This window comes from Megalops cyprinoides, chromosome 17 (assembly GCF_013368585.1).
Source record: "Megalops cyprinoides isolate fMegCyp1 chromosome 17, fMegCyp1.pri, whole genome shotgun sequence".
NCBI lineage: Eukaryota > Metazoa > Chordata > Actinopteri > Elopiformes > Megalopidae > Megalops > Megalops cyprinoides.
Genome location: NC_050599.1, coordinates 27,095,864 through 27,114,809, shown reverse-complemented (window position 1 = coordinate 27,114,809; position 18,946 = coordinate 27,095,864). Strand labels below are relative to the sequence as shown.

Genomic DNA, 18,946 nt, shown 5'->3' with positions numbered 1-18,946 from the left:
ATCTCGTCTCAGTGCTGCTGTGTAAGAGGGTGTTGCAGTGAGACAAGACTAGTATACAACTGATGATTCCAAAACAGGGTTGCAACAGAGCAACGGAGCACTGTCAACATCATGTTTGAGTACATTGGATAGAGCCAATGTAAAATGTTAAAATGATTCAGATACAACATGGAAGACACACCTTCTACACTTAAAACACAATACAATTAATTAAGTAATAACAACACTTCTGAATAATTACCACACAACTACATATGAGTGACAATTACTACAACTCACTTCCAAACTATACTATACAAGTCACTTTTGCTGCAAGTTATTTTTAAGATAGTTTAATTGAATTGGCTCATGACAGCAGTTCGTCATATGTGGAGACACAGACATCACAACCCACGTTGCATCTTATCGTGTTTGCTGTTGAGTAGCGATTGTGAAGACTAAAGGGTCTTGGCAAGCTGCAATAATCCATCCAGCCAGTAGATGGAGACAATCTCCCATAGCTGCACTAAAACCGATGTAATGTCACAGTACGATTTACCTTCTGTCTGAACATTTGTAGTTTTTTTATTTTAACCACACAATTTAAATATATTTGCAAATATAATTATGACATTATTTTTCCCCTTCATTTGAAATGCAGAGTCCCCAAAATGGACTGTCAGTCCCTCTCTGTTCAAAGAAAGTTTCTTGTAATTCTTTTGGTGGCATATCTCATAGTCAAGGTCCTTGGTTTATGACACGCTAGTGTGTCCCACTGAGTAATATAATCAGTCAAAGGACACCAATGCAAAGGTCATGTATCACATTTTTACAGACCTTGATTGGCTCTATTCTGGATAATAAATATATAAAGGCTGAATTAATCAATTATGATGACCATCATTCAAAAAAATACAAAAAAGCGAAAAAAATCTTCGTCCTCCGTGTTCATTTGTTAGCGTGCAACCGTGGTCCCTGTATGCATTGCTCTTCTAGGACACCTTATCGGGTCAGGTGGCACAAGGCTTCTCTCCCATGGCGACCTCCGCCTCCTAGACAACCATGGGCTCCTTTTGGGGGCTGGGCCTGTCACCACAGCAACACTGTCCGGTCCCAAATGCAGCCAGTCCCCTAAGACAGTCCATGGTGTCAGCACAGGGCAGAAAATGAACAGGGTTCTAGGGCGGAGTGGGGGCAGAGTTACAGCTACCTCCGTGGGGGCAGACACCTAGTGACAAATGGAGGAAAAATGGGACTCTTAGGGTTTCCTTGTGTGTGTGTATCACTGGAAAGCACCAACACACCCATGGATGCATGTGCAGCAGTCATACCAAAAGTGGCCACATGGGGGCGCAGTAATTCTCTCTATATTTTACTAGCCACAATTCACCTTCTTTCTGACTTGCATGCACACACACCCTGATTGCCCTTGGAAACTATGTCTTGAAACTATTTTAACATGTTATAAAACGTAAATTCTAAATTTCCAGTTTATTTCAGCACTTTCTGTGCACTAGTAAATAAAGAGCTTTTAAAAGTAAAAAGGAGTGTAAAGTGTAGGCCTCTCTGGCTCTCATTTACCCCCCCTCAAACACACACACACAACTAACACACACACACAGTCACTCACACACATCCATAAACACACATGCACACCCACTCTCTGTATGATATTTCAGATATTGCAGATCCAGCAGGCACAACCCAGTACTCACGTGTCACAGTCTTTCACTCTCTGTCTGTCCTTCCTCTTCCTCCCCCTCTCCCTCTGTCTCTGCCTGCTGCAATGGAAGACCTCACGCATCACTATACATCCAATACAGCAAAACTTGTTCTGTCCTCTTACATTATTACATATCATACATTTTTACTGATCACTGCACATCCATTGTGGCAAAACTCCTGCTCTCTTTAGAAAATTATACATCCAACAAACCTGCTTTTACTAACTCTGCCACAAAGTAATGTTGTTATATATTCTATATACATATGTATGTATAGTGGATATGCTTACCTCTCATTTCTTTCATTTCTCACAGTGACACCTCTGGGTCTAGATACAAGAGAACATACTGTTTGTCTTTATTCACATTTATTTCAAAATTCAAAGAAAATGAACCAATAAACGCACACCTTTCTCTCATGGAATGCTCGTAATAAAGATTAAGAACAAGCCCACATGGCATGATTAAGATTAAGCCCACACGGCATGACCCCTCTGTTTCAGAGAATTTTTTTTTTAGAAAACTACCTCACTCTCATTTTACGAGCAACCTGTAAGACTTGACAGCCTAATTGCAAACAGCCAGAGAGAAGGTTTTTATACTGAAAACATAACACAATTGCACAGTGAAAGGAAACTGGTAATATCACAGAATTTTCTGAATGCAAAAGTAAAATTGTGACAGTGGCACTGCTCCATTAACAGGCATCCTGAGCTCATGAATGCATGCATTCACATACACACAGCAGATCTGATTCCTCTTACCTACATTCACATGTTTGGTGCTCCATAAATGGCATCTCGACATAGCCTCTGTCTTCGCCTGCTGCTTTGATCTTCAGCAGCTGATACGACCACCAGAGGAGGTAGAATTAGAGTACAGAAAAGGCCTTGAGGTTGACTGTTTCCCCTATTAAACAAGATTTCTCCAGCTTTTGCTGAGGTGGCGTTGTTTAGATGTATGTGATGTCAAACTGTGCAAACAGTCAAGGACTGCATGATGAAGAACTGTGCAGATGGCCAAGGACTGCATTATACCTGACTGCATAGATAGTCAAGGACTGCATAATGTCTAACTGCGCAAATAGTCAAAGACGGCGTGATGTTAGACTGTTCAAACAGTCAAGAACTGCATGATGTGCAGATAGTCAAGGAATGCACAATGTCTTGTATCACGCTTAAGGAAGTTCAGGTTATTTAATATTGCTGCTATCAAATGACTTCAATGTGCCAAGTGCGGTGTTGGCTGTGTGAGGGTGTGGTCCCTCTGCAGGGGGGTGTGGCTATGAGCGGGGCTTACCTGGATGGTGATGTTTTGGGTTAGTGTGGGGTAGCACTCATAGCTCTCGTCGGTGCAGCAACCGGCGCAGCGCCACAGCAGCACGCAGGCGGGCTTGAAGATGTGCTCCACCTCCCCCGGGTACTCGTGTACCACCTCCACCAGCTTCTCCATGGTGCGACACTGGCTCTGCCCCCACACCTCCTGGAACCGCACCACTAAAACGACAGTGGACAGCACGGCCGTCAATCACGGGCATGCAGCCAATCAGACTGCCCCCCGAGTGTAAGGTCTGAGCACACTGGTGTTTACACATGCTGACACCTGCACAGAGAGCCTGAGAGCTAAAGTAAGATTTCCATTTGATAAAGGCCTCCTACTAAAAGCGCTTGTTGCAAGGGTTAGGGTGTATACTTGCTGCATGCACTTTTGTAAGTCACTTTGGATAAAAGCGTCTGCTAAATAAATAAATGTAAATGTAAATGTAAATGTACCACTGTGGTAAGTAAGTGGAGATATACCAGTTCTCCAAGCTTTACAGTGAGGCTGCAGGAGCATTATCATGTGGCTAGCTGCAATGTCAGCACATCATTGAAAAAAGCAAACAAACATTATGTATTACATACAGCTGGGTGTGACACCACTCCACCATGTATCCACACAAAGAGATTTATGAAACTGTGTCAGAGGGATCAAGTGAAAACCAGTTTCTGGGACAGCTCAGCGACTCCATGTGGCTTTTGTTTTCAGAAAACTTGGCTATGCAAAATCAGAGGCATTCCTGCTAGGATTTTTGTGTGAATATTTTCTAGTGGTATCCGGTTATGAAACACAATATTCACAAGGCTGAAACAAATGAAGCACTAAGAAAGGAAAAGAAAATAACCTCAGTGGACCCTGCCCACAGCTTGCTTAAGAGCAAGTCAGAACTAGTGGGGCTTGAAGACAAAATATATGGGTCACCTTATGGAACCTCAAATAAAGAAGGTAGCCTGGTTCCAGCTCTACAGTGGAAAATGTGTATAATGATCCAGCCTGGTCCAATTCTGCAGTGAAAAGGGGGTACAATGAACCAGTCTGGTTCCAGCTCCACAGTAGAAAAGTGGTATGATGAGTCAGTCTAGTTCCAGCCCTACAGTGGGAAAGGGGTATAATGAGCCAGTCTGGTTCCAGTTCTGCATTAGAGAAGTGTTGATAATGTCCCTGCCGACACATCACCACAGCTGCGTGATCACCACACTCAGTGCGACACATGAAGCTAGGCTGGAATGCACTGCTCCTCTGTGCCCAGTGATCGAAATCGCAGCAGACACTGTGCCCCATTGTCTTCTTCCACCCCACCCCTCCCTCCAGCATAATTAACGACATCACCCCAAAGTCACCTCATCCAGTCCTTGTGCCACCCACTTCATAACTGAGCACTCAAACACCCTCCTTGTCTTATAGCAATGTGTCATTTGAGAGCTTTCTCAGGCACCTTTGTACTGATTGGCTGGTGTGGGACCAGGTCCTTCCACAAAGTATACACTGCTCCTTCTGAGTGATATTTCTCTGTCCCTAGATCATGCACTGTGTGTGAATTCTAGATTAAAGCATAATGGGCTAAAGACAGGGGATGCAGCTAAGCTGTGTTAGGTCTTTAAATTACCCTATTTCCCACAGGATGAACTCATTCATGCAAACATGCAATTAGCGCCTGTGGCAAATGCCCACACTATCAGAAACACGTAAAAGTGTAAGCAGCTGCTTATAAATAGCTGTTACTGCCAGCATTACAGTAATAGGTAAAACTGCACTGTGAGATGCTTTTCTGCAGTGGGGCACTCATTTAGGTCCCTGGCTGGTGCTCTTATTGAGTCAGTGAACACTTCTTTTCACTGGGTACCTCAGGCAAACAGGCCAACGGTGTGGATCAGGAGCGTGCAGATGCTTACCTCCCGTGCTGTGGGATCCGCTGGCCTCAGAAGAACTCTGCAACAGAACCAAAGCAGGGAGAGGAGACGTCAAGTCTGAGACACCACGGAGACAGAGGATAGCTTCCGCTTACAATACATTTCTGACACCGGTGACATAAAAGGTGTTGCATATGTGTTTTTATGCTTGAGAGCCAAAGACTGACAGCTTTCCAGACTCTGGATCAGAACCATAGATGGACAGCTGGCAATGGCTTCTACACTCTGAATGTTGCTCCCCCTGCAGTACAGATAGGGACTGTAGCCAACAATGTTAACAAGGCTCCGACATGTCCTGCTCAATCAGGGTCACATCTGTACCCTATTTCCTGCTACGTTTGATTGTGAAGGATGGAAAAAATTATTTTCTACAATATATATTTCAACTATTTGCCTTCCCATGGTGCTTTCCACTAATGCTTGATACTTCACATCTACACATGATAAACACTGTTATTAATCTTATTTTTTACTGGGCTACTAGAACTCAAGGAGGAGAACAGGGTTTAACGAGCTCTGGGGAGCAGGCCTCCTCTTCACGGAATGCTGTGCAGGGTTCCAGGGAGTGCACTAAAGGGATGGGACCCTCCTCTTTTTAGGCTGGCATTATGGACCCCACCCCCACCCTCGAATGGAGTACTGCAAACATGTTTTTCACACAAGTGCAATTTATTCCGGAATGGGGCATGAAAGAAACATTGCACGATCAGAAAGCTGGAAAGAGGTAGGGAGGTTGAGTGGGGTTATGGGTGTTTGGGTTTCAGGGGGGTGCTTGGAATTGAGCGTCACAGTGCAGGACCACACTGTCCTGGTACTAGAGGGCCACAGTGCCTGCAGAGATGAGTAGAACAGACTAACATGGCCATCCCCTGGGAACGGGTGACCATTTGGCCAAGTTGGGTGTACCTGACCACATGGTCGTCTCGGTTATGGGTGACCACATGGCCGTGATGGAGGACCAGCCATGTCTGCCAGTTCCCTGTGGCTGGGAGGGATGTGTGACAAATGAAATCATCAGCCTGCCTCCTGAACAATCAGCAGCAAGACACAAGAGGTCAAGAGTAATAGAGTGTAATAGAGTGGGTCAGGTTACTGCATTGTCCATGAATGAGGATATTCTTCCCAGCGCTCACGCAGAACACAGTAATGACACAGCCCGGCACATGTGGAAAGCAGCACCGCTCTTTGAGCTTCCTTTAGCTGCCCACGAGACTCGTACGGAACGCGACCCAACCTCACTGTGGGGGCGAGACGGTCTGCTGTCACCGTCTCCCTCCGATGTCAGCGCTGCCACAGAGCAGGAAGGAACAGAACATGACAGCTCCTCCTGTCTTTGTTCTTAATTCCCTGCTCGCTGTCTCCTGATTGGCGTCTGATTAGCCCCCTTTTCATGTGGTGTAGGCCCGGCCCCCGTGGGACGCTCCCGCCCACCGCATTCTCCAGTGACTCGCTCGCGGTGGGGCTGTCTGCTCTCTGGGGCTCTGGGCGCGGGTCCAGGGCTGATCCAGACTGAGAGGGAGGGAGAGGGAAAGAGACAGCTGGCCTCTGTTTCAGTTCCAGCACACCTCAAAGCCGAGGAGCAGGACAACCGGAGGCCAGCGGACGTGATGCCTCGCTCGTGACTCTCGCACCTCCCGCGGAAAGGAGGGGAGGCAGGGTTCGGCGAGAGAACCAGCTGCTCGGGGTGTGTGGGGAAGCTCACGTACACACCCCATCCCCTCGCTCCTGCCCCAGGGACAGCAACTCCCTAACCAAGGATCAGTTACACATCGCATTACGGGGCAGGGTGAGGAAGCATGTGTTGGGGGGAGGGGGGGGGAGTTGGGGGTTAAGGATAGGTGAAGAGACGTAGACAGTAGGAGAAGAGGTGGAGCAAAGGGAGCTCCTTTTTCCAATACTGTCAGCCCTGCTGTTCAGACAGCTTTATATACATGGAGGTCTTATGAAAAACACTTACTGAGCTGAGACAAATTCCACAAAGGAGATGTCATCTTTACCTACTTCAATGAGACACACTTTCTGCCCCCAGATTAAATATGTGAATTTTCAGGCGCGTTTCATTGGATGGGCCTTTGCACAAATGTTATCTCACATTAGAGCCCTGCTGTTCCTGGTAACCAAGGCTAGGGCAAAGGCACGGGGGGAAAGGAAACATTTTTAGTGTTCATGTCTGACTCACCAACATGAAACTCTGTTTATACTGGCAAAGCAACTCCAATGCTCTAGACAGATGAATCCTGTAAGAAGACAGTGATTCATTACTCTCTCCCACCAACACCTCCTCCACATTGTTGATTAACAGACAGGAGTAGTAGGCTCAAAGGGTTTCCCAGTTGAAATGCACGCCACGCTGCCCCACTACAACTCCCCCAGGGAGGATGAGCTCAACCTTTCATAAACAGGCTCCCTTGCCTCCTTAAATGACCATTATAACCACAACCCACAGTCTGACCCAGCATGACAGAGGAGCAAGACCTCAAATGACTTTCAACACATTAGTAAATGCGTCCAAAACTGAGCTTACTTTTGCAAGGAATCAGACAAGAAAAGAAAAAGTGCATCAAGAGCGCATCACTGAGCCCCACACCTTTTGACGACTCCATCTCTGCATGTTGATTGGCCAGGAGAGCGTGCCTCCGACTCTGCAGTAGCCAGTCAGAGGTTAACAGTGCGGTGATCAGAGAGGACAGACTTGCCCATGCTGTCTGGCCCTTTTCAGGCATCACAAGGTGTTTCATGAGATAAGATTATGGGGCACGGAGTGCAAACACACCCGGATTTGGCAAACGCTAAGGAGAGCAAATATACTGCACCTTGTCTATGACACGTGATCCACCAATTACGTACTGTTAAAGTCAACAGAATAAAATCTCCTGACAGATAAATGCTGGTACAGTCCCCGTATTCTCAATGCTGCTCAGATCCTGTAAAACCACTTCGCCTTATTGTGCTGTAAATGTTGATTTAATGATGAAGATATACAACATTTTCTGAGGGGTGGAGGGATTTGACATGGCTGCTTAACATTCTGGTTTGTTGTTATTGCACCAGTTCAAGCCAGTCTGAAAACCTGTCCCCTCAGTGTTCCCGTAGCATTCTAATAATGTCATTGTGACATTGCCACAAAGGGACAGTGTTATAGTCACATAATAACATCACATGTTGGCTGGAATTCAATTTCAAGTACAAATATCCTGTATACCCATCCGGTGCAAATACATATGCCTTGCAGTTGTAATTTAACACATATACAACAAATTCTAACTTTAAAATGATTTTACATTATTATTATTATTTTTTTTTTTCAAATTTAACAAGCATCTGGAAAGGCACTCCAGTTAAATGTTTGGTTGTATACACCAGCCTAACTCAGAATCGGTTATAACACAGTGTACTAAATATGAAGTTTTATGCTTCTTAGGTTTAATATCATTTTAAAACATCACATAGACTTTTGTATGTGCTACCTGGTTGTTGAGATTCGAGCTATCCCAAGATTTTTGGGCAGGAGGTTTTACATGGTGGCTGGGAGATTTTTCAAACATAAATATTAAAAATATGCCTAAATGTGTACATAAAGGGAAAGCTTATCAAAGTACACTTACTTTGGCACCAGCTATCTGTTCTGTAAATGACCATAAGCCCTCATTATAGTTGCAATATTTAACTATTAAAATTTGTTCAATGTATCTGATTTTTGGGTCATTTTTCATGCACAAAATGCATATTAATCAAAAGTGAAGGGAAAGTGATCCAGGATGAGTTGCTAGGAACAGTTCACTACACCCAAGTAATCCATGACAGGAGATATTTATGATATTTCAAGTATGGAGATATGTAAAAGGTAATCCGAATTCATTTACCAGACAGAAGGCCGAAGTGGGGGGGGGGTTACCATCTTGTTCAATGGCTAGATGCCTGTGGTTGGATGTACAAAGCACACTATAGTGTAATATGTGATTCCCAACAGTTACAGTTTAACACTCACTGTTCAAATCTGAAATTGTTAAAAGGGCCAACAGAAGGGCTGTCAGAAGTGTTCAGCAGGGGGAACATTAGCATGTCACAGTAGAATAGTGAAAGGAAGGTGTCCTTTTCCTGACACTAACCCACCATAACCATTGACACACCCGCCCAGGTGTGCGAACTCAGGTGGGGTGGTCCCAACATCTCCTCACATCTGACCTGTGGGAGCTGATACAGTTCCTGAGGAAGATCAGTTTCATGTTGTGACAGCCCGAGCTTAGGCTCCACAGACAGCTTCCCCCTGCCCAAACATCTCTATTCAAGTTTCAGCTTCACAGGGATTCATGGGATAGCACGTAACACACGTAGTGATCGGTGAGATCACCTCGCTTTCGTGACACATCTGCGGACCTTTTGAGGAAATCGCCTCCCTCTTCTATCTCCTGTTGGGATGTCTTGGCCAATCAGTGCCAGCCTCGCTCTGATAGGACAGGGCGGTTTGAACAAATGCGGTGAATGGCACATAAATGGGGCTTCTGGGAGCAGGAGTTAGTGGGAGGCTCCCAGCTGACCCAGGCACTCATCAATCAAGCTGAGAGTCGAGCCTCTAAACCAGGTGCTGGGAAGCAACCCTGAGACAGTCCACAGGCAGACCACCACGTCTGCCCCTCCTCTTACGTAACACTGTAACAGCCTGTGCCCTTTGCATTTTCACACGCAGAGATCTTCAAATCTGTTTGCTCTTTGCTGAAATTCCCACAAAGCTGAGATGCTTTCCTGCTTTGAGTTCTCCAGAAAAGCCCAGCAGCCCCGGGGGTCCTCTCAGACGGGGGCCATATGTTAGAAATGAATTAAGGTCAGAAATAAGTTAAGCTAAAGCAACATATTGCCTCTGTAATTCCCCCAGCCCCTGAGCAGACTTCTCCAGGTCACCTGCTGGGTACTATTCCCACTCACTTCCATTGAATTCCCACAACTTCAAACTGCCATCTTCTTCCTTACAGAAAAACCAACTGCAAGCTCTTTAGCCTACAAAATACTGACAGAGCTGGCTCCTTGCATCTGTCTGTGTTAATGTCACATGCTGCTGGTCCCTCTCTATGTGTGAGGAGAGATCTCTGGGAAATTACCATAGACTGAGGCAAACCAGAAAGAGGAAATGATGGCCATCATAGTGTAACACTATTCAGGCTATTCAGCAAACCTACTCTTGATTTCATGTCATAAAATGTGCATCAGAGGTATGCTTTCAATATGTGAAATTAATTAATTTTTGAGTTCTCAATAAGGTCCTTGTCTAAGTAGAAGTTTTTCACAGCTTAAATGAACAGGGTTTTCCATTGGGAAATGTGACCCTGGGTGACATTGGCTACATTCATTTGGGGAGGTCTGGGTGAAATTTTCCAGCTGGTCCAATCAGGCGGCTGAGGTTGCAGGGAATGCAGGGATTGGAGGTGGGGGTGGAGTGGGGGGGTGTGCAGGGGTCAAGTTGGCCGTACCTCCCTGTGGAGCGTGCTGAAATCCCAAATCCCTGAGAGTGACACAATGACTAATAATGCACTCCCATGGAGTTTGGGGGATTTCAAAAGAAGCCTCCATTAAGGCCAGACCAACTGATACAGAGGTTTCATCCTGTGCCAGAAAATACAAAATACAAAATACTTCAGTTAATCTCGTTTATGCTGTAATCCCCCCATTTTGTGCAGCTGCTGAGTGCTCTGATATCAGCAGTAAGATGAGGAGATCATGGAGAGTTTCTCAGACACAGAGATGGTGTGTTATCCTTCATAAACATGGCACTGCCAGGATGGGGAGGAGACTCACACCATCTCTCCAGGTTTTGAAGTTTCAGCTCCAGGCTGGATTTTTTTTTTTGTTGTATTTTTCCATATTCTCCCCAATTTGGAATGGCTAATTCCCTGAATTGTTGGAATGCCCAATTTGCCATGTTCGGTCCCATTGCACAACCCCCACTGTCAATCCGGGAGAGCGTGGACAAGCACGTGCCCTCCTCCGAGACACGTGATGTCAGCCGCTGCTTCTTTTCACACTGCGGTCCACAAGCCAATCTAGCACAGAGATGAGTCGGAGGAAGACATTTCATATGCAGCTTTGGCATGTGGACCACAGGCGCCCGACTGAACAGCAGGGGTCGTTGTTGCTAATGGGACCGAAGCCCCTGCCGCTGTACCCACTCCTATCCCTGGCGGAACGAAGCCAATGTACTCCTCCTGTGGGCTCCCGGTCACTGTCGGTTAGTGACACGGCTGGGATCAAACCCGGGCCCTAGTGCTCAGTCTGCACTCAGAATGAGTGCTTTTACCGACTGAGCCACTCGGGAGCAAAGGCAGGCTGGATTTACTGTGGCAGAGGTTTACAGTTAGGCTTCAATAAACAACAGTTTCTCCTGAATCCTCTTTTTCAAGGACTTTACTGCTTGTGGTGGGCATCAGTGTGTGCGGGGCACAGAACTATATGTGTTGTATCTATGTGTAAGCCCAAGGGTCAGTGGCCATTCCCAGCCTATCCAGCTTTGCTAGCTATAGCTATGCTATAAGGATCAGTGGAGCTACAGAGCACCTGCTCTGAACTGATCTGATGCAGAAGCAGGATCTGTGTGAAACAGGAAGGTGTGGGTCTCCTTTACATACAATGTTAAATAAGGTCTTTGCTATGATAAACTCTGCTGCCCCTTTGCAAACCTCTCTGAATTACTGCCAGATGGAAGGAGAAGGCCTGACAGAGGACATGTGAGTCCCCAGGGAGGCAGAGCCGGCGCCAGTGGACAACAAATTGCGGGAGAATTGAAATGCAGAGAGGGGGCGGTGACTTAACCCAAAAAATTATGCACGCTGCGCACAGCTATACGATCGCTTAACAAGTGCATCATTACACCACACACACACACACACAGATCGACAAACCCCAGGAAACACGTACCATCCACACACCATCACATGATAGTGACTCTCTGAGCTTGATTTTAACAGAGCCAACAACATTTACCGACATAACGCAAGTGAGAGCTTAAAGCAGCAACCACCAGGTCAAGTCACCCATGCAACGCTCTGGAGAAGCCTCTGCTAATTAACACATGCAACTAGAAATTGAGAATCAGTCTCTACTGAAGAACAGAATCTAACACAGGCAGTGCAACGTAGTAGGCACATATTGTCCTGTGCAAAACTATTAGTGACATAAACAATAGGCTAACACAGTAGGCCTACTCAACAAATATAAGTATCCCTTGACCAACCTAGCACTCCAAAACATGAAAAAAATATTCATTCCTACCTTAATTCATCGTTTTGGCTTTGGGTTTCTGGCTTTCCTGTGTTGTCCTGAGCGACTGGTTGGTCAGTGCTGGTTAATACGCTAGTCCCAAGGTCCTCTATCGTGTTTTTTTTTTTAATCCATTTTTGGATGTCTGTTTTGTTTGTTAAAATCTAGATAACAAACTAAGCTAGCTACTTTCTTGAAATACTGTGGGAAAGTTGCCAACTCAGAGTTGGCAACTCAACACAACAAGCTTATGCTACGTTAGTTTGCACTCACCCAGACAACCAATCAAGTGGATTTGCCTGGATTTGAAATTGTAGGCTAGAACATGACTTTGGTTTTAGGGAATTATGGTGGGCTAAATTATTTATTAGTATTTTAAAATGAAAATAAATTTTTAAAAAATTGAAATTAGGTCTTAATCTTTGCTGAGGGGGCGGGGTAGTCCATCTGAGGGGGTGACGCCCCCTTACGCCCCCCCGTGGTGCCAAGCCTGCAGGGAGGGTCACAGTAGAGGTACCAGGTGGACTTTCACTGTATCTCAAAAACAGGAAAAAGTATCAAATAAGGAGTAATGACAATATCAAAGGTATCTTTATAACCTGGGCAAAACAGTGACGAATTGCAATGTGTCACTGAGGGATAGCATACTCTGAAACTCTGAGCAGTGGCCCTGTGGCCCCGTATGATAAGCATTCGGTCACTTTCAACCGAGTTAATTTGCTGTTGCCTTATTGTAAGGGAAGTGCCTGCACTGAATTCCCATTTCAGACCGAAAGCTAAAGCAATTCACCTCTCTGTGTTCCACTCATGCCTTGAAACTCAGAACAAAATGAATGATCTTCTGAGCAGACAACATCTCCCAAGCTTAAACTGGACTCATTTGTAAGATATTCATGCATGCAATTCAAGTTAAGCCTGACTCAGAGGCACAGCAGCCGTAACGTACACAAGATTTGAACCCGCAACCTTGTGATTACGAGTTTAGTTCCATAACAACACAACCACAGTTTTCCTGAGCCTCCAAATAAACATGGTTCTCAGTACAAGTTGTTTTCACGATCCTGACCCTGCTGTGTTTTTCTACTGCTGCTGTACCAAGAAGCCATGGTACATGAACGTGAATACTTTTTTAACTATTAAAGTATATTATTGCTTATTTAAGATCTCCAAGAGAAGTCGACAGGTATGAAGCAACCTCCCACAGACTCATTTCTTCCATGTCCTTCAGACCCCTGCAGCTGGGGGCATATTGATTTAAAAGGCACTTATGGGGGCCCTACGGGAAAATAAAATCCTGCAGCGATAGTGTATAAATCTGCCGTGCGAGAGTCACTGTCCAAACAAGCACTTTCCCAGGGTTTTATTCAAGGGATGTTGACTTTTTACAGTTCTATTAATGTTCTTTTTAGACTCTGGCTATATCATAGACATAGAGAGCTGTAAGGTAAACAACAGATCTTTTTTTAAGCAGAGCTGGGTTCCACTTTAAGGGCTGCAACCTGTCACAGCCCCTGGGACCTGCAAGCAGAGAAGATTGCCACATCCTGACTGACCCTGGACCTGCCGGGGAGGCCGGCGAAGACCGATGGTCCCCAGACCCCTCTACACACAACTCCAAATGCTCTGTTGCTCACACTGACACCAGGTCAGCTACTCCACTTGTCCCCTGGCCAGGAAATGCAGAGAACATAAAGAGCAGGAAACTGGAAAATGACACAGTGGCGGCAGAAGCTGACTCAGGCCCTGTCTGGCTGAAAGGAGCAATACCCTGGGGCTGGCATGGCTACAGCACAAAGCACGGCCGTGAGTTTGGGACCTCCGCTGTCCCGGCAGGGAAATGCAGCGCTCTTCCCTTCCCAGCCGTGTGGAGGGAGTCCATGACTGAGAGACCGTGACCTGGGGGGCAGGTTTCGCAAACTACAGGGCTAAACGGAACGCCTGATGATGGATTGTACCGTCCTGCAGTGTATGTGTGTGTGTGTGTGCGTGTGTGTGGCGGGGTGGGCTCCTTTGTTTTGTTTTGTTTTTTGCCCTTGTGATGGAAGAGTTACGGGATACTGAGTGACAGTAAAAAACAAGAGTAACAATAACACTTATTGAACCAGGGAGATCACACCAATTTCATGTTGGGTCTTGACAGCTGGTCTGTACAAGCAGGTGAGTGGGTGAAGATCACAGATTTGCATAGTACATGGAAGTGCTCACTGCTGTCATTGCCCTGTGTACGTGCCTAAAAGACACCCACAGCGAAAGTGGCCTGCTTTCACTACAAGTGTTTTGCATATTATCCACTTGAGCAATTCAGTTCGAGCATCTTGCTAAACCCCACAACAGCAGGGCCCCCACTCAGGATCTGAGCCTGTTTCAAACCTGGCTCCAAAGCCAACTATGGTCTTTGACTGTACATGGGTCATTGCACAGAACTCATGTTCTCAAGAAAGAGAGGGAGAGGAAGAAAGAGAGAGAGAAAATGGTTGTTATTATTATGTATTATTCACTATTTATTAATGATGGTTATTGTTATTATTATTATTATTATTATTAGTAGTAGTAGTAGTAGTAGTAGTAGTAGTGGTAGTAGTAGTAGTAGTAGTATTACTAATGATGATGATTATTATTATTATTATTATTAGTAGTAGTAGTAGTAGTAGTAGTAGTAGTATATAAAATTGCCTTGGCAACACTATATTTGTTATAAAGCATTTTGAATTTAAATTTGAATTTGGGGGGGGGGGGGGGGGAGAGAGAGAGAGAGAGAGGGAAAGAGAGAGAGACCCTTCAGAGGCATTCATTAATGGCTATAGTGAAGCACACCACGCAGGGTTTGCTTTTTCACTCAGCTTGGTCTCTGTGAGGAGAAGTCTGACTGGCTGTGTGTGAGCCGGCATGGAAACGCGTCTGGGAGCACGTCCTGTATGGATGACGGCAGATCCTACAAACGCAAAATGAAAAACATCTGTCTCCGGGTAAACCCCGCGCAAATTAAACTCGAATCATAAAAGTTAAACCCCAGACCTTGGATAGCTGCAGCTGCGTCTGCATTTTGTTCCATCCTGACTTAGCGCTTCAGTCTGAGCTCAATAAAAAAGCCATCAGGTCCATCTTAGGCAGGCATAACTTAACATTAAGTGTCTTTCCCACTGTTACCGCATACTGGAGATTAAAAACTTTAAAAGTCTCAGAGGTTTCAAAAGATAATTGAGGCTGCTGACAACACTGAAGAATCTCTGAGACAGGCGCAAGTCTGTTGCATAGGGTTGCATGGGAGGTGTCAGGGGTGAGTTTTGTCTGGGATGAGTCCAAGTGATGCTACTGAAATGACAATTTTTGGGGAGCAGTGTAGTATGGTGGTAAGAAGAAGGACTTGTAACTGAAAGGCTGCTTGCTTGATTTTGTTTTCAGCAACGGCTGTTGTACCCTTGGTACAAGCACAAATATCATTAAATACGCAGCTGTCTAAATGGATAACATGTAAAAATTCTAAGTTATGAATGTCACTCTAGATAAGAGCACCCGCTAGCCAAATGTAATAATATAATAGTAAGCTAGTACCAAGTAAAACTGGCAGATGTTTGTAATGTTGGCCGATCTGTTCTCTAAACAGAGACTGGATAGACAAACACTTCCATGGTGAAAACATTCCTAGAGTGCCAGAGTTTTGGAGATTCTGTGCCTGCGGGATGGCAGTGTAATGTATCCTTCCTAGTATCTGTCTTTTTGCCCAGGTGTGCCTCCATGCACCAACCAGATCTTACCCAATTGGCAACAGCTACCTCTGCCACAAGGCACTGGCTGGCTTCCACTGCGACTGCCCCAAAGGCCAGAAGCTGGGGAATCCCCGGCACAGCGGTAAGCAGTGAATGCAGTGGATGAGGCGAATTGAACTTGGCGAATGCCCTGATGTGTACATACGGGGGGGGGGGGGGGGGTTGGCGCAGTAGCGGGTGACTGGTTTCTGCAAACAGCAATTCCTAGAAGCATCAGGGGTCTCCCACTGCGGCGGAAGACGCTGATGGTTAAACTGGAATAACAGGTGGTCAGTCTAGCGAGCTCTGGGACACATGCAGATAGCTTTCTCTGTGGGCTGCTGTTTGATTCGTCTCCCTACTGCAAAGTAATGAGAAGGGCAGGTGTACCAGAAAACAGGGGAAATCCAAACAACGTCCCAGCTCTCCAGCTCAGATTCTGATTGGTCAAGGGACTTGATCCAATTAGGCTCCACCCACTCCTATCACCTCCCACTCTGAGAGACAGCCCATCAGGGACAAGCAGATCACTATGCTCTAAAGGGAAGCTAAATATGTCTTTCAGTATACACAAGTGTCTACCTAGCTAAAGAAGTTCACTGATAGGCTCTTCGATATAAAATCCTGTTTATTGTGATATGCAATGGTCACATCCACTCACAGTTTACACATTTCATGATCATCTTCCTTTTGAGGAACGACTTTGGGATTTCACATATGTTGACCTTTGACTTGGTCAATAATCCTTTTGCTATGGTTATGTTTCAGAAACTCAAATCTGAAGGCACTGAAGGCACTGATGCAGTGGATGCTACAATGGCTCCAAATGACATAGTCAGCTTTGCATTTTTACCAGAGCTGAACCAAAAAGCTGATTCTTTCATTAAACTCATCAAACTAATTTTCAATCTAGGATAACCAGGCCCAGATACCAATGACAGGGCAAACTATAAGGACCAGTTAAATAAAGATTATTACCAGTTGCCAGTCACAGATCATCTAAAATCAACTCATATGGCTTTATTTGAAGTACTTACATTAGCTAGACCAAGAGCTAGCTAGCCTAATATTTCTCATCCTTCAATGGCTTGTTTATTATTGCCTTTTCTTCAGTTATTATGCATCTGCAGCATCACTGCTTATTTATAGTTTCATGGAAGATTAAAACCACTTTATAAGGGGCATGGTGACCAAACATTAGCATTATTGCTGTAATCTCAGTAGGGCGATAACTGGATGGTAGGGTATCAACTTATCTTTACAGTCACAGCAGACAAGCTTTGGGTTTCAAAAGGCTGGAATGGATGTCAACTCATCCATAGCAGGCAGCCAGGCAGCGCTGGGGCAGAGTGGAGACTGGCCCTATCCTTAACACACTGTGCTTGGTGCTGTGGCAAAGCCGCTAATTAACTTGAACTGTAACAAGGGGGTTGCCAGTTTGACTCCCACATGGTTGTACAACTGCACAAAGCAGCCTACCAAGCCTCCTCAGTAGTTCTTCAGAAATAGCAGCTCAAATTGATGACGTGAAGTGTTTATGTGGAGCTGGATGTGGGCGTCTGCCAAAACAAAGAAACGATGCTCTCGTGGTGGGAACTGAGGCTAGCTCTCAATGAAAGTGGGTGCTTCACTCCATCCCTGAACCACGCGGATCGTAACATTTCGGGAAATGTTGCTCGTCCGGTCCCAAAGAGCATCGTCAAAATACATGGACTGTGGTTATGAATTGCAGTCAAAGTCCGAGTAAAGTGCAAGTCTGGGTACTGAATTTACACAAAGCGCAACGACACAGAATTCCTTTCATCATAAGGTACGTTAGGTAGTCTCGCGAAACGTTCAGTAAAACAGGATACGTGTAGTAACATTAGAATCTATTCTCAGAATGCCCAAACCTCTGAACCGATATCGCGTTTAAAGAAAGTCAAGTGCACGTCAATGCTCAAAATTAAAACGTTTTAAAGTTTTCTGTCAATGTACATGCAATCGAAACTCGAGGCAAGTGTGGAGAAATCGGGGTTGCACTAATTACAAGGCATTAAACGTGAATGCAGTCTTTCTTTACCCCGTTTGACATTTTCTAGCCCTCACACTGAGGGCTGCTGAGAGCTGCAGCCTGACACGTTTCACTGTGTGACTCAGCCGGTATTCACTGTGGCACGAGTTCAGAGATGAATTGTGTTGAAGGCTATGAGACAACAGAGCCCTATACGGAGCGCACCAGTAGTAACTGTGTGTAAAACGCTGATCTTAAAATACACGAGAGGCTATCAAACCGTTCAACTACAGCAGCTGCAATTACGTTTGATCTCGTTGTAAACGAAGGGTTAAATTTTGTCATCTGAAGTAACTCCCTTTAAAAAACGCTGAAGTCACGAGTCTGGAGTCGGATGCCAAGAGAAAGCCTTCATTCAAGGTCTGTGGAAGCACATCGCTTTCGATTCCTACATATATATATATATATACATAAAAAACTATCAACCATGCAATTGCGTTTTATAGCGTCAAAGAGCACCTTACCTGAGCAGGTGAATACTTAAAGAGGAGAGCAGTGGCAATCTGGGTGATGCCGACAAGAAACATCATATCGAGTCTCTTTAGTCTCATTTTAAAAATGCTTTATTTAGAAAATCCTCGAGGAATTCTGCAAAAATCCAAAATTCTGCGTCTGGTAATATTCAGAAATTCACGCTAGAAGAATTCCAAAAAACAAAAATCCCGCCAGCGCAGCCGCGTCTCTTTTCCGTTGATCCCTCCTCAGAAAAACTGCGGGGAGTGAATGAGTGCATCGTCACGTACTGCAGAAAAGTCACAACCTGACGGAGCGCCCAGAGGTGTAAGTTCCAAATTTCGCTATGCTGCCAATCTTTGTCAATGACATCTGCATACTGTAAATGACTTTCTGTACGAAACTACACTGATAACATATATGACGTAAACTTAATAAAATCACCCCCTCCCCCGTGACAAATTTACAAATCTTTCTATCGGTCTGACCAATCCACCCAGTTTTACACTCCAA

The 18,946-nt window shown here is 45.2% G+C and overlaps 1 protein-coding gene across 1 annotated transcript; it reads right to left on the bottom strand.

Annotated features, from left to right (window-relative positions):
* Positions 1 to 2,463: 2,463 nt before the first annotated feature.
* LOC118792698 (placenta growth factor-like) lies at positions 2,464 to 18,575 on the bottom strand. The gene is made up of 4 exons (XM_036550599.1): positions 18,445 to 18,575; positions 4,916 to 4,952; positions 3,003 to 3,199; positions 2,464 to 2,547 (listed from the first exon to the last, which is right to left on the bottom strand). The coding sequence occupies exons 1-4, from the start codon at positions 18,529 to 18,531 to the stop codon at positions 2,464 to 2,466; spliced, it is 405 nt and encodes a 134-aa protein (XP_036406492.1). The 5' UTR covers positions 18,532 to 18,575.
* Positions 18,576 to 18,946: the final 371 nt, after the last annotated feature.

Excerpts from the sequence above, each read along its gene's own strand:
- LOC118792698 (XM_036550599.1), bottom strand. The coding sequence starts at position 18,531 with ATGAGACTAAAGAGACTCGATATGATGTTTCTTGTCGGCATCACCCAG. Across the intron at positions 3,200-4,915 it reads CGGATCCCACAGCACGGGAG|TGGTGCGGTTCCAGGAGGTG; the intron begins GTAAGCATCTGC and ends CTGTCGTTTTAG. Across the intron at positions 2,548-3,002 it reads CCCAAAACATCACCATCCAG|CTGCTGAAGATCAAAGCAGC; the intron begins GTAAGCCCCGCT and ends TGGTCGTATCAG.